The 14431-nt window shown below is 55.3% G+C and overlaps 1 protein-coding gene across 2 annotated transcripts in view; it reads left to right on the forward strand.

The window, feature by feature from the left end:
* The window catches only part of TMEM63C (transmembrane protein 63C), a 32941-nt gene extending 18826 nt beyond the window's left edge, over window positions 1-14115 (forward strand). For both annotated transcript variants that reach the window (XM_027720134.2, XM_027720133.2), the window contains exons 2-24: window positions 45-159; window positions 435-655; window positions 957-1036; window positions 2168-2255; window positions 4411-4448; window positions 4867-5009; window positions 5314-5365; window positions 5807-5915; window positions 6329-6402; window positions 6509-6589; window positions 6729-6849; window positions 6966-7099; window positions 7318-7440; window positions 7969-8122; window positions 8673-8779; window positions 9645-9731; window positions 10256-10321; window positions 10440-10602; window positions 10822-10927; window positions 11128-11295; window positions 11569-11684; window positions 11846-11917; window positions 11998-14115. In XM_027720134.2, coding sequence (XP_027575935.1) covers window positions 449-655; window positions 957-1036; window positions 2168-2255; window positions 4411-4448; window positions 4867-5009; window positions 5314-5365; window positions 5807-5915; window positions 6329-6402; window positions 6509-6589; window positions 6729-6849; window positions 6966-7099; window positions 7318-7440; window positions 7969-8122; window positions 8673-8779; window positions 9645-9731; window positions 10256-10321; window positions 10440-10602; window positions 10822-10927; window positions 11128-11295; window positions 11569-11684; window positions 11846-11917; window positions 11998-12210 — 2502 coding nt within the window. In that variant the 5' untranslated portion in view covers window positions 45-159; window positions 435-448 and the 3' untranslated portion in view covers window positions 12211-14115. The remainder of the gene's footprint in view (window positions 1-44; window positions 160-434; window positions 656-956; window positions 1037-2167; window positions 2256-4410; window positions 4449-4866; window positions 5010-5313; window positions 5366-5806; window positions 5916-6328; window positions 6403-6508; window positions 6590-6728; window positions 6850-6965; window positions 7100-7317; window positions 7441-7968; window positions 8123-8672; window positions 8780-9644; window positions 9732-10255; window positions 10322-10439; window positions 10603-10821; window positions 10928-11127; window positions 11296-11568; window positions 11685-11845; window positions 11918-11997) is intronic.
* Window positions 14116-14431: the final 316 nt, after the last annotated feature.

Below are 14431 nucleotides of genomic sequence, written 5' to 3' on the forward strand. Positions count from 1 at the left end.
CCCAGCAGCTGAGTTGTTAACATCATCATTGCTCTTTTTCTCAGAAATTCAAGCAAATGCTTCAGCTCCTCATTCCTGCCTGCTGACTGCACTGAGGTGGCCATGACTCAACCCAGCTTCCGGGGCTGAGGGGCAGAGGTGGTGAGAGACCTGTCTCAGGTATGACAAAGACAACCAAATAGCATGGGGTTTCATGGGGGTGGGGAAAGGGCAGGAAGTAGCTGTGAGATTTCTTCAGCAACACCTCCTGCCCTGTGTCCCACGGCCAGTCCCTGGGAGAGACTGGGACTGGGGATGCTCCAAGGTCACCAGCCAGTCCTCTCCCTGCCCTACTCTTAGTGAACTCCTCAGACTTTGATGGAGGAGACCTGGAAGAGCCATGGCCCCTTTTCAAGCAAAAGCTTCTCCATCCATACCATGCCTCTGTGTTGCAGAGTGAGACCCCACAATGGCGCTGATGGAGAGCGTGTACTCAGTGGAGCCGGCACCTGATGGTGCCACCCCCACCTCGCTGGATATGCTCATCTTCTTGGATGCCCCGGTGAACAGCACAGAGGAGCAATGCTTCAGTGCCCGCTCCCGCAGCACCGTCCTGGAAGGGCTGCCCTTTGGGGGAGTGCCCACTGTGCTTGCCATCAACTTCATCCTCTGGCTGGTGAGTGGGCCAGGAGGGTGCCATTTCTACCAGCACTGCAGCCCCTGTCAACCACACACAAGTGCAGCCCATGCACCGGTGCATACACCTGACTCGGGGAATGGGAGTGAGTGCAAGGGACCAAAGGTTTTGCCCACATCATTGATGGGCAGCAGGGAGCACTTGGGCAGTAGTGGTGAGATCACAGAGCAGGAACACTTCGACTTGAGGCAAGAGTTTGCACAAGCTTGGGCTCATGAGTGAGAAAGCAAAAAGGAGGGATGTGAGAAGGTCCCATGGGGTCTCCTCTTTCTTCTTTCAGCTTCTCCTTCTGGTCTTCTCCTGTCTTCGGAAAGCGGCTTGGGACTACGGGCGCCTGGCGCTGCTGATGGACAATGATAGGTGAGGAGGATGCAAAGCCAGTGTGGGTGATGGCTCCATTCTCTTCAAGAGGGCTGGAAGGAAGGCCAGCACTACAGGGTGGCACACAGAGAAGTTCAGCAGGTGTTCCTGTCCCTCCTCCCCACTGGGAATGGCCTGGCTGTTCTTGCCCATGGAGACACAGGCACCATCTGCTGTGGGGATAGGGAAAGCCTGGACGAGCTTTCATTCGCTCTTGCTGGTAGCATTTGGTGACAGTGCTCTGGGTGCCATTGAGGGCACTGTCCTGGGAAGGACAGAAGCCCAACAGCTGCTATTGAATGGGGACTGAGCCACTGCCTCTTCTCCTGCCACTCTCTTGGGATGAGCAAGACAGGCAGGTGGAGGGGGCAAAGGGAGACACACAGCTATAATACTGTTCCTCACGTACCTACACAACTTGCCTGGCCTGTCATTTGGGCCAGATGCAGAATCCCACAAAAATTAGCAGTGTTCTAATAAAAGCAGAGGCCAGACGAGATTTCCAGGTGGGTTGTGCTTCCCACAACTGCCTGCCTGCCAGAGCACAGCTCACCCTGGGCAGCAAAGCATCTTTCTTTGCACAGGCAGGTGCACACAGGTGGGGTCTCTGTAAGGCTGGGCAGCCCTCAAGAGCAAACACTGGCCCACTCTTGCCTTCTCACTTCTCCAGTTCCTCTTGGCCTTGGACTCTGGAGCTGAGTCAGGCAATAGACAGGTGATGTTTCCCTTCACTGGGGAGATCAAAGGGCAATCAAGACTTAAAATGCAAGTTTTGATTACATTTCTTTTTACTGTAAAACCGTTTGAGATGTCAGAAAACAGTGGAATAGAAAATATGTTTTAGCAGGCCCTTATGCTGGAGCTAAGGCTAATTCTCTGTGAGCCACCCCATCATGGGTCAGGGCCACAGAGAAGCTGTGGAGACTTGTCAGCACAGAGGCAGCAAGATACAACCCCTCCGTCCCAAGCCCAGCTGTAGTCACTGGTCCAGCCCCAGTGCGGGATGCAGGGAGGGGGGGAGGCATTTCCTGCGCTGCTCTCCTAGGAGAGAACTTCTCCAAGAGTGCTTATTTTCTCCTGTCTGTTGCTTCTCTTCTGCCTCACCCCTCCTCTTCCCCCCTCACTGCAAAGTCTGACCTCGCTTTTCTATGGAGAGCAGAGCGAGAAGGAGAAGTCCCCATCAGAAAGCAGCCCCCTGGATGCCGACAACAAGGATGTGGTGAGTGCCAGTGGCTGTGGCAGTGGGAGCTTGGACTGGGCTTGTCCTGGCCCAGGCTGTCCTGTTCTTTATCAGAAACCCAGGTCAGAAGTTAAATAGGAGAAATTGAACCTGAAGGGTTTCTTTGTCCTGGATTCTTTTGAGGCATATATCTTGAATGGCAGTTTTGAGGGGATGCTCCCATCAGGGCAAGCATCTCCCAACTGCATGGCTATCCTTGCAGCTATGGGAACCTAATTGGATGCATGGCCAAAGCCATGCTGCATGCCTGCAGAGATCTTTCTCAACCATCAGGACAGAGTCCCCTGCACCACATTTCCTCCTCTGCCAGCACAGTTGAATGCTGGGACTTTAAAGTAACCTTTTGTTTCTCTGTCACACCAGGCGCATACCAGGCTTTGCTGGAAACAAACACAGATGGACACACTTTACTGCCTCTTTCTTTTTTGAGCAAAAGCTCAAAAGTCAGTCACTGGCGTGACTATGAAAAAATTGTCATGACTTATTAAAAAAAACTAGGCAGGAAAGGAGCAAAACAAGCAAGACACTTGCAGGTGGCAGGAGGCCTGTTTAAAGCCTCTGTAACAGATGCTCTAGGCAAATGTATATTGCTCATCAAAAAATAAGTGAGAAAGATCACAGGGAAAGCCATCACTCTAAAGAGCAGATTAAGGGAGATTATTAGAAGTAAGAAGACATCCTTTAAAAAGTTGAACTGTTCACAAATGAGGAAAAATCTTGTCTCTGCCAGGTTAGATGTAAAGTACACTAAGAGGGGAGAAGAGCAGTTTTGTGGAGAAGTTTGTAGAGAGCATGAAAACAAGTACAGAATAACGAAATCACAGAATGGGTAAGGTTGGAAGGGACCAAAGTGAGCCATCTGGTCCAACCTCCCTACTCAAGCAGGGTCATCCTAGAGCACATGGCACAGGATTGTATCAAGATGGTTCTTGAATAACTCCAGTGAAAGAGACTCCACAACCTCTCTGGGCAACCTGTTCCAGTGCAAGCTCACCCACACAGGTGGGGGACAATCTCTTCTCCCAGGTAACAAGAGACAGAACTAAATGGCTTCAAGTTGTACCAGGGTACATTAAGATTGGATATTAGTAAAAAATTCTTCACTGAAAGGGTTGATACTGGAGCAGGTTGCCCAGGGAAGTAGTGAAATCACCATTCCTAGAGGTATTTAAAGGCTGTGTAGATGTGGCACTTAGGGCCATGGTTTAGTGGTGAACTTGGCAGTGCTTGGTTAATACTTCAATGATTTTAGGGGTCTTTTCCAGCCTTACAATTCTATGATTCTATAAATCCTCCAGAAAGTGGTGAAGTGAAGGGGCCAGATGGCTGAGTGCTATTTGGTACGGCCATGACCAGGAGGACTGCAGAGGCACCTGGAACTTGCATGAACGCTAGTGTTTGTACAACATAAAATAATGTGTAGGGGAGAAGACCCCCTAATATTGCATACATGGTGACAGGGAATCAGCTATTACACAAGAACTTAGGTTGTCCAGTATCACTTTACAGCAGTGCTGGCTCAGCGCTTGGTAGTGGTCAAAAAAGTGCATTGCATGTTAGGGACTGTCAGGAAAGGGGCAGAGGAGGAAGCTGCTGGGAGTCAGGAGCCTGTTACAGAGATGCTCCTTAATATTCAGAGGAAGCTGAGGTCCAGGAAGTCACCCCTGGGACAATGGGTTAGTGCTTGACTTCAGCTTTCTCTGCAAATCCTTCTGCAGCCAAAAATATGCACCTGACAGCCATGACCTGTTGGTTGATGTTTGCAGGGAGACTTCCTTGTCCATCTACACTCCTGCCCCAGCAGACCTCCAGCTCCCACTCACAGGAATTCTCTTATCACCACTTTCAGGAAGGTTGCATGGTCCCTCAGGGCTCTCATCACCTGCAAGAGAGGTTGCGCTCAGCTTCCCACCAGCTCTTTGGGCTGTGTTTTTCCTGCTCCTCCCAAGGCAGCTGCTTTGCCACTGAGCTGAGCCTCGCTGAGCTGCCTTGGGCACTGCCTCCATTTGCTTATCTCCCTGACCATAGGCACTGCACCAGCTCTGTATGTCTCCAGCATATGTTGTGCCCCAGCTCCTTGCTGGAGAGGTGGGGTTGGTTGCCTTCATCTCATCCTGACTCTTTTCCCTTCTAGGGATTCTGCTCCTGGCTCATTTCTATCTACCAAATGAAGTAAGTGTGTGTCCTTGGCATTATGGCCATGCCCCACTGCTGCCCACCCCTGGGAAGCTGGTGTCCACAGGTGGTGGCCCATCACCCGGAGCTGCTGGGACCAGCGGCAGAGGAGAGCCCTCTTAAAACATCCACCCTGAAGAGAGAGCAGAGGGCTCATCTCCGCATTTCCCCTGGCCCCTAGATCCTATCCCAAAGAAAAGGGCTTTAACCTCTTGTGGTAGGAACCAGTCCTATAATGGGATGGCAGCCAAGGGCTGCTTCTGTCCCTCATTCCTTCTGTGCCTAAATCGTTTGTGCCATAGGCAGGATGCCATGAGTTGGTATGGGCTGTTGGAGACTGGAGCAGTCAGAGTTCCTGTGGTGGGAGGTGGTGGGGAGGAACCACCAGCACTCATCCCCACCTGCCTCTCCCCAGGGACGAGGAGATTCAGAGCAAGTGTGGGATCGATGCCACCACCTACCTCTCCTTCCAGCGGCACCTCCTGGTCTTGCTGATGCTGGTCTGTGTGCTCTCCGTGGCTGTCATCCTGCCCGTCAACTTCTCAGGGGATCTCCTTGGTAGGTGCTTCCCTAGTTATGGAAGGAGTGTTGTACAAGCTTCCCAACCTTGGGGCAAGCACTATGCCTCTGAGACAAAAGGCAGAAGAACCCCTCTGTCAGAAACCCTCAAGGGAGCATGAACCCACCATCAGCTGGGGGACAGAGGAACACAAGAGACAGGGAAGTTCAGGGCAGTGAGGACTTGGCGGGGACCTGGGAGATGGAAAAGGAGGGAGCAAAGACCAGAGCCACTAACTGCAAACATGGACATGCACGTTGTACTGATTTCTCTTAACCTTCTGCTTCTCCTCTTCCTCTGCAGGACACAATCCCACCCACTTTGGCCGGACAACCATCGCCAACATCCCAACACAGTAGGTGCTCCCACATGCAGGGGAGCTGTGTGTGCTGGTGCTGTGGTGGGCATTGCTGGGAGCACACAGGCACAGCACTTACCACAGCCCCGTGCTGGGGACAGGCAGAGGTCCATGTGAACAGCACACCACTCACAGTAGCGCCTGTGTCTCTCTGCGCCATGCACAAGCACAGCCACTGCAGCCAACACACTGGTACTGCTCATTGCACTCCACTGGTGGTAGAAGTGCTCTCGGGGCTGCATGACCTCATTTCTGTAGTATCTCAGCCTACACCCTGGGTGCTGCCCCTCTAGTCTCTGGGGTTGGGGGTCTGACAGCTGGCACAGGGAGGTCCTGCTGGGTGGAAGGGGTGGCCATGGGTGAGGTGCCGGGTGCCAGGCTTGTCCCATGCCATGTGCTCACCACAGCTCTCTCTGATCCCCTCTTTCCCTCTTACAGAGACCGTCTCCTGTGGCTGCACAGCATTTTCGCCCTCATCTATTTCATCCTCACCATTCTTTGCATGGCTCACCACTCTGTCCACCTAGAATACAGAGAGAACGAGAAGGTGAGCAACCACCCCTCTTCCAGCCTTGCCTTTTTCAGCACTAATGGACAACTTTTTGCATTGCACAAATGCTGGTCCCAGTAGGTAGGGAGAACTTCAGAAACAGCCTGGGACTGGGCAGGCAGGGAAAGGTGTATCTGATTTTTGCCAGCTTCTGGAGAAAGTCTGACAGCCTGGGGACAGATCTCTCTCTCTTGCTGTCTTGCCTCTTGAGACTGAAGGTCTGCTGTCTCCATCTGTCTGGGGTATGACATTGTCTGGCTATGCCCCCAGGGTTTGGGATGAGGCATTGAGGAGTCCTGTGCTGACTGGCCTGGGGATGACAGTCGGTGCCCCAGCTCGCTGCTGGATGAGCAGAATAGCAGTGATGTGTCCCACAGATCCCACCCCCTCTGCCCCTTCTCCTCACCCAGGTCGCCCGGACACTGATGGTTACCCACATCCCCAAGGAGATCACAGACCCTTCCCTTATCATCAAGCATTTCCAGTGAGTAGCGGTGTGCCACAGCCTCGCTGCATGAGTGGCAGGCAGGGGGCAAGGGCTGTCCTCATGTCCTGGCTCCTGGTGCCAACATGTCTCCCTGTGCTTGCAGCGAGGCTTATCCCAGCTGCACCATCACCAACGTCCAGTTTTGCTTCGACGTGCGCAAGCTGATGAAGCTGGATGCAGAGAGGTGAGTGCTTGCACGTCCACATTGCCTCTGTGGGTGGGTGTACCACTCCCACCCACCATGTCAGGGGCCCCAGGCTGTGTTTCTGTTTGTATGTCTGCCACTCCCCACATGACCTTCACCCCTACTGGCTTCCTGGCAGGCGCAAGGCAATGAAGGGGCGGCTTTACTTCACCACCAAGGCACAGAAAGAGGGGAAGATCATGATCAAAACCCACCCCTGCGCCCACATCTTCTGCTGCCGCTTCTGTGGCTTTGAGCAGGTAGGAGGGTACGGGCAGGGCTGCAAGCAGCACACGTACCACAGGCAAGGCAGAGCATGGCAGCTTGCCTGTGCCCTAGCTCGGCAAGCGCAGCAGAGCTCCGGCTGCTCCTGCAGGTGGATGCTGAGCAGTACTATGGGGAGCTGGAGGAGAAGCTCACAGATGAGTTCAATGCTGAGCGCAACCGCATCACGCTCAAGCGGCTGGACATGGCCTTCGTCACCTTCCAGGATGAGCGGATGACAGCTGTGTGAGTGCCCCTCATGCAACAGACACGGGGATATCCCGCAGCCTGGTGGCCACCACTGCTGGGAAACTGGGGCATCTTGCCGGCTTTTCCAGCCAAAGCCAGGCAGTGGGTCTGTCTTGTCTGTGCCTCTGCCATCTGCAGAGATGGCCGCCCTGTTGGGACTGCGGGAAGGGTCTCACAAGAACTGAGACCTGACCCCTGGCTCCCTGCTCCTGCAGGATTTTGAAGGACTACAGCCACATCCGCTGCCGCAAGCACCCCCAGCAATCCTCTGTCACCACCGTGGTCAAGTCACACCACTGGGGCGTTCGCTATGCCCCTGCACCCAGCGATATCATCTGGTGAACCCCCATGGCCGGAGGGAGGGAGGAAGCGGGAGCGAGCAGATGTGGTGGGAACCCCTGCCCATAGCTATAAGGAGCCCATGCCCATAGCTATAAGGAGCCCATATAGCTGTAAGAAAGAATATAGATATGTGTCCATATCTACAGAACACTTTCTCAGGGTGGCAGGAGCTGACAATCCCTCCTGTTGCCATAGCAGAAGTCAACAGGAGTGACGGGGTCATCACCCCAAGGCAGGGCTCAGCCAGCTGAAGTTTGGAGTGATTACCAAACTCCAGTTTCTCCAGCCTGACTCCAAAGCCCCCTGGTGGCACAGACCTCCTCTGTGGCTATTCTCTGGTCCAGGGGGCTCTACAGGTGACAGCACAGCAGCATTGGGAGGGGTAGAGGGCGAGCTCAGAACAGTGTCTGCCAGAATGGCTGGTGTGGATATCAGGAGGCAGAGCTTTGTGAAGCTATGTTGGGAGGCCCAGGACATGTGGCTTTTCTTCTACATCATGTCCAGTTCATGTTTTCCTCTCGCAGGGAGAATTTGTCAGTCCGTGGCACATCCTGGTGGGTGCGATTCATCCTCCTTAATATCTGCCTGTTCGTCCTTCTCTTCTTCCTCACCACACCAGCCATCATTGTCAACACTATGGACATGTTCAATGTCACACACCCTGTGGAGAGCCTCAAGGTAGTCCTTGGCACCCCATGCCAATTTTCCTAAAGGGTCACCATTTCCAGGCTTGTCTGTGAGAGGGATAGGGTACCAGCTCTACACTGGCCCAAGAAGACAAGCCATCACTGGGATGGGCTTTGATGAGAGACAAGGAGTGGTCATGCCTCTGGTTGCCATCCATCCCCTCCTCGTGTTTCCAGTGGCAGAGCCCTGAGGAACCTGTGCAAACGTGTTTTGGTACTGGTGTCCATGAGGGTGGGCAGGTTGCTGTCCGTGCATGAGGAAAGGTCTGAGAAGAGTTCTAGGAGATGTTAGGAGCTGCCAGCAGCACATCTCCTTCTTGCTCATTGACCTGTGAGCTTTTGGGTGGGCACTGGGGCTCAGAGCATGGCTGTAGTGCCTTTGTCTGGCCTCAAGCTCTTCTCTCCTGAAACAAATGCCCCTGCTCAGGGGGGGCCTGCCTGCTGCACACACCATTCTGTGCCAGGAGGCCCACGGAGCTATCTCCAGCATGACTGTGCTCTGGTGGACTCCTGAGGGGTGTCTGGCATCTCTCCTCTTACAGAACCCCATCATCACCCAGTTCTTCCCCACGCTGCTGCTCTGGGCTTTCTCTGTCTTCCTGCCCTTCCTTGTCTACTACTCGGCATTCTTCGAGTCTCACTGGACAAGGTAATGAGGCTGGCCCCCAAGGTCCCCAGGGCTGCCATAGATGGGAGGAACCTCAGTGGAAGGGGGACCCAACCTGCAGGGAGGCAGGCAGTGGAGCAGCAGACCACATCAGAGCCCAATAGGTGTTTCTCTCCATGAAAAAGACCCAAGTCCGTGCCCAAAGGAGCCATTTCCTTCCCATAGTCCTGAACGCTTCCAGGCTACTGTCAAAGGCAGATGGTTTTAAGATGGATCTAAAGAAGTTTGTGAAAGGTGTGATGTGATGGTGGACTGGCAGCAGCAGGGCCATGATCCTGACTTGTTTGCCACATCCCAGGCATGCTTCCAACCTTCCAAGGCTGACTTGTTTGCCACATCCCAGGCATGCTTCCAACCTTCCAAGGCTTCAGAATGCTGAAAGTCTCCTAGTAGAGGAAACTGCCCAGCTCCTACAATGTGCTCTCTTCTGTCTTGACCCCCTACTGGCCCCAACCTTTGTGCCTGGTCTAAAAAGTCCTTGCAGGTGCTTTGTCACCAGCTCCCTTCCTTTTCCTGGGGGAAATGGGGGCTCCTGGACCCATTCTGTACACCCATCTGCCTCTTGTCGGGTGTCTACCCTAGCAGGGATGGTAGGAGAGGGCAAGGATGAAGGAGGTGAGAGGCTGGAAGACAAGAGCTTTCACTACAGCAGATTCCTCATGGTGACACCCCCTGGCCTGGGAGATGCTTTTCAAGGCCTCAGTAGATGCACAGAACAAATGCACATGCCTTTCTGGGGCTGGGAGTAGCTCCTTGGTGAAGAGCAAGACCCAGCCCAGCCCCTTGCCCCACCAGCTGCTTTTTCCTCAGAAAAGTACAATGTTCTTTTCTTCTCTCCGCTCTGCAGGTCAAGTGAAAATCAGATCACCATGCACAAGTGCTTCTTCTTCCTGGTGTTCATGGTTATCATCCTGCCCTCGCTGGGTCTGAGCAGGTACAGGCCACCCTGCCATGCTGCTTTCCCTGCTCCCTAGCTGCCAGGATCATACCCAGGCCCCTCAGCCCTGCAAGCCAGCCCCAAAGGGCTATAGTCCTGCTGCCACTGGGACACAGCAGTCTCTGGGGAAAAAAACACCTTTTAGCAGTGCCAAGCTGATCATAGCTGGTCACAGACAGAGCTTCCCCATGGAGGAGTGGCATAGAGTAGCTTGCCAGTTTGCCACGGCTGACCCAAGGGTGCTGGTGGTGGTGAGCTGCTGCTTGGGGCCAGCCCTTCAGCAGACCCTGAAAGGACCTGGTCAGGTATTTGCATAGCCCCAGCTACAGCAATCCTGGCTGTCCAGGAGGCAAGCACCCACTCCACAGTGGTTTTGTGTGGCAGAAGGGGCTGTTCTGGCAGTGTAGGGTCCAGACGGTCTTACCCTTCAGGGCAGGGGAAAGCACATGCCCACTGTGTGTCCCCTACATTGCTCTGCAGCTCCCCCTCTTTCTGAGCTGCTCCTCTTCTCTCCACTCCAGCTTGGACCTGTTTTTCCGCTGGCTCTTCGACACCCACTTTCTGGACGAAGCCGAAATCAAGTTCCAGTGAGTAGCAGGAAGCTCCCAAACTTCCCAGGCAAGCGGGAGCACCTGTTGTCAGCCCCCAGCAGCTCTCCTGGCTGCCTGCCTGAGCATTCTCTCACACTGTCTGTCCCTGGGACAGGTGTGTTTTCCTCCCAGACAACGGCGCTTTCTTTGTAAACTATGTGGTCACCTCCAGCCTAATTGGGACAGCTATGGAGCTGCTGCGCATCCCAGGCCTCCTTGTCTACACTGCCCGCCTCTGCTTTGCCAAGTCTGAGCCCGAACGGCTCCATGTGAAACGGGTATGTGGTTCTGGTCACATCTGAGCCTGCACAACCCCCAGCACAGCAAGTCATGCTTGCTGCAAACTCAGGCTGTCATGGTCCTGTGGAGATGCTTGTGGGGACTTCTTCAGGATTCCCCTTGGGTGCTAATGGGGATGAGGCAATCCTGTGAGCCAGGGTGCAAAGGCGGGTGAAGCCTTTGCAGAGGCAGTAATGACTCTGTTGGTTGTGCCCCAGAGCCAAGCCTACCAGTTCCAGTTTGGACTAGAGTACGCCTGGACCTGCTGTATCTTCTCTGTTGTCATGACCTACAGCATCACCTGCCCCATCATCGTCCCCTTCGGTGAGTGTGATCCCATGCCCGTGGTCCCAGCCACACCAAGAACAGCCTGTCCCAACCACCAGCAGGGGCATGGGAGTGCAAGCTTCCTGCATGGTACAGGAGGGCACTCTTGGGCATCATCCCCAGGGCCTGCTCTGCTCTCCCTGCGACCTGGCTGTCCCCATTGCCCTCCTCCCAAATGGCCTCTCTTGTCCCACCAGGGTTGCTCTACATGCTGCTCAAGCACATGGTTGACCGGTACAACATTTACTACGTGTACATCCCCACCAAGCTGAACCAGCGCCTCCACGTGGCCGCCATCAGCCAGGTCGTGGTGGCCCCCATCCTCTGCATGTTCTGGCTGCTCTTCTTCTCTGTCCTGCGCCTCGGTAGGGAGAGCTCGGGGCTGCACCCTGCCACTGCTGAGGGTCATGCTTGGGGATGGCAAGCCACTGGTGTCACCCCTGAGTTTGGCATGGCATGGAGGATGGGAAGGGGGAAGGTAGTGTGGAGACCTGGCATCTGAGGGAGGTGTCAGCTAGTGTTTTGGGTAGGGGGCAGAGATATTGTAAGACACAAAGCAGGCATCAGCCGGGGGCTCAGCTGGACATGTAGCAGGTTCTTGGAGGCTCGTGTGCTGCCCCAGTGTCTCTGTGCTCCAGGTCCCACCCGGCCTGTCACCCTCTTTACCTTTGTGGTCCTCCTCTCCTGCATCATCTTCTCCTTCTTTGGCCTCTGCCTGAAGAAGTTGCAGCCACGGAAACCCTCCAGCTACCAGGTGAGTGCAGGCAGCTGCCCACGTTGTTCCTTCACCCCACTGCATCCTCTCCTTGCATCTCGGGTTCATCTGCCATGGGGAGTCTGAGGCAGCACTAGACTGTCCCTAGCCAAAGCTGGGACTCCCAAAGCACCATTTCCTCCTGGCCTCCCTCTCCTCAGATGTCTGACCAGTCTGAGGGCAGCTTCAATGACGTGGAGCGGAGCAGTGTTTCCTCTACCCCTAACTCCAATGTGAGTACCCCTCCCCAGCCCTGCTTTGACTCCTGCCTTTGCTCCTCTGCATCCTGATGGCCCACTGCCCCCCGGGGCAGCTTTTTGTGGCCACTGTCCTGCAGGAGCCTGAGCTGAGCCTGACGCCAGCGGCCTCTCCGGCACACCAGTCCTATGGCACCATGGGCAACCATCTGGAGCCAGGAGAGGATGGGGAGGATGGGGGGCTGCAGAGCTTCGAGACAGAGCTGGAGACAGTGGAGGGCGAGTACAGAAGCGGCCCTGTGATGGAGAGCCAGGCTCGCTACCAGTGAACATCCATGCTGCCAGCTGAGGACCAACCGTGCTGAGAATGGAGGATGTGCCATGGGGCAGGAAGGAGCCTTCCCAGCACTGGTGGGGGCCATCTCTCTGATGGCACAGGGGGTGACAGGACTGATGTGAGGGGGAGACCTATTGCATGGGAGGTGGCAGGAGGCTCTGCTGGTCCTTCCCGCTGCCTGGACTGGCTGAGCCCCCTAATGTCCCCCTGTCACCACCTGCCTCTTCCAGCCCACAGTGGAGAAGAGGGGGTGCAGCAGTATAGGGAGAGGGTCTCTCTGAGAGGCCATGCTTTTGGGGGCAGGAGGAAGGCCCTTGCCCCTCTTTGAGAATGAAGCAGCCCAGACAGCAGAGATGAATGTGCCCACCACCACATGGTCCTGTGGGTCCTCAGTGGCAGAGGACGGCCACCTCTAACCCTTGCATCCCACCCCACCCACCCACTGCTCAGGCAGCCATCTCACTACCTCCCCTGCTGCTGGCCATCCAGGCTGCTGCCTGCCCCTGCTTTGCCCATTAAAGCAGAGACTGCTGACATGCGTGTGCATTGGTGGAGGAGGTGAGTGCCCAGGGCAGCTCCTACATCTGCCTGAGCACCAGTGGCCCTGCCCCAAGGCAGGCATCAAATGCAAGCCCAGCTCTTCCTCAACTTCTCACCCCATCCTTCCATCTCGCTACACTATACCTACACCCTTGGGCTCTTGGGGAGAAGTGGGAGGTCAAGGGACAAGTCTGTTTAATGGCTACAAGAGCAGCTCCTTGTCATTCCTCTCCCCGGCAGTATCCGCCCCTCGTGCTCATGCTCTCCCTGGGGCTGCCCATGACACCCAGCATGGCTCTGTCCTGTTGCAACAGAAAAGCAGGGTGAGGGCTAGCAGGACCCAGACTTCCAGGTCCTCCTGGTCCACCACATCCTGCCTGCCCTCACCCACAAGCCACAGCTGTGGGATGCTCCCCCAGCAGCCACACTGCCTCTCGAGTGTGAGTCCTGCTGTGGTTAGTGTAAGCGCCAATTCCTGCCCAGACAGCATCCCTGGAGTTTTCCAGCTCGGCCAGAGTATCTGTGGTGGCCGCTGGGGACGAGGGCTTATCCTCAGCCTGCTCAGTCCCTCTCCCACCATAGCCCACCTGGGCATGCTGGCTCCTTGTGCAGCCCTTCTTAGGCCTCTGGGCTGATTTTCCTGTCCTTGATTCTTCTGCTAGCTTCAGAGCAACTCAAGTTGCCACCATCCTGGAGTGGGGAAGGGAGGATAGTGCAGCTCTGCCGGCACCGGGGCTGCCGGAATGGTGAGTGCTGCTGTGCGAAGGCAGGTGCTTAGCTATGGCACTGCTCAGTATTAGTGGTGCCACTGGTGGAGGGGGGCATAGTGTGCCAGATCTGGGTGGGGGGGGATTTAAAAGACAGCCCAGAAGCGAGTTGTGGGTCTCAGTTGGACTCAAGTGGACCCTGGGACATTCCTGTGATGCTGGTGGGTCTCGGCCTAGCCAGCTGGCAACCCCATGGCCCCAGTCCCACCCACACTCCTGCATGCTAGGGCAATGGCTGCAGCACACTATCTACCCAAGCAGTTGCCTCGGGTGAGTCTTGAGCTCAGCTGCTCCCTCCCAACCCCAAAAAGTATCCCAGGGGTTTGGTGGCTTCCTGCCCACATGCCCCAATGGCTGTCCATAGCTCAGCCACTGCCCGCTCCAGGGGCAGCCCCAAACAGGGCAGGGGGATGCTGGTGGCCTCTCTGAGGGTGGAAGCAAGTGCCTGTGAGTGGCACTGTGTCCTCAGGAGCTGAGGCTGCTGGTCTGATTGCCCTTGGCTGCCCCACTGTAGGAATGTGCCAGAGGTCTGTACCTTCTTGTGATTTATTGCTATGACCGTGCCTTGAATAAAACGACTTCACCCAGCTGCTGCCTGGCGTCATCACCCCAACCTGTCTTTTCTGGCACCAGTATAGGGGGAACCCTCTCCAGTGGAGCCTGCAGAAGTACTCCATCCCCTTTTCCCACCTGTGGACTGTTTTTGACCTTGCCTTGGCATGTTCTGCAGAGGGTTCAGTGGCAAGGAAACTTCTTGGACACCCCACCTCGAGACACCTTGCCACTCACCATGGCCCCCACAGAAACAAACCCCAACAAGTGGACAGAAACAGCAAAGTCACAGGAGCAGGAGAGCACCTCACTGTACCCTATCAGATGGACTGGCACAGCCCTTGGCACCATCCC

This window comes from Pipra filicauda, unplaced genomic scaffold (assembly GCF_003945595.2).
Source record: "Pipra filicauda isolate LSUMZ 115617 unplaced genomic scaffold, ASM394559v2 scaffold75_size2874737_pilon, whole genome shotgun sequence".
Lineage (NCBI taxonomy): Eukaryota > Metazoa > Chordata > Aves > Passeriformes > Pipridae > Pipra > Pipra filicauda.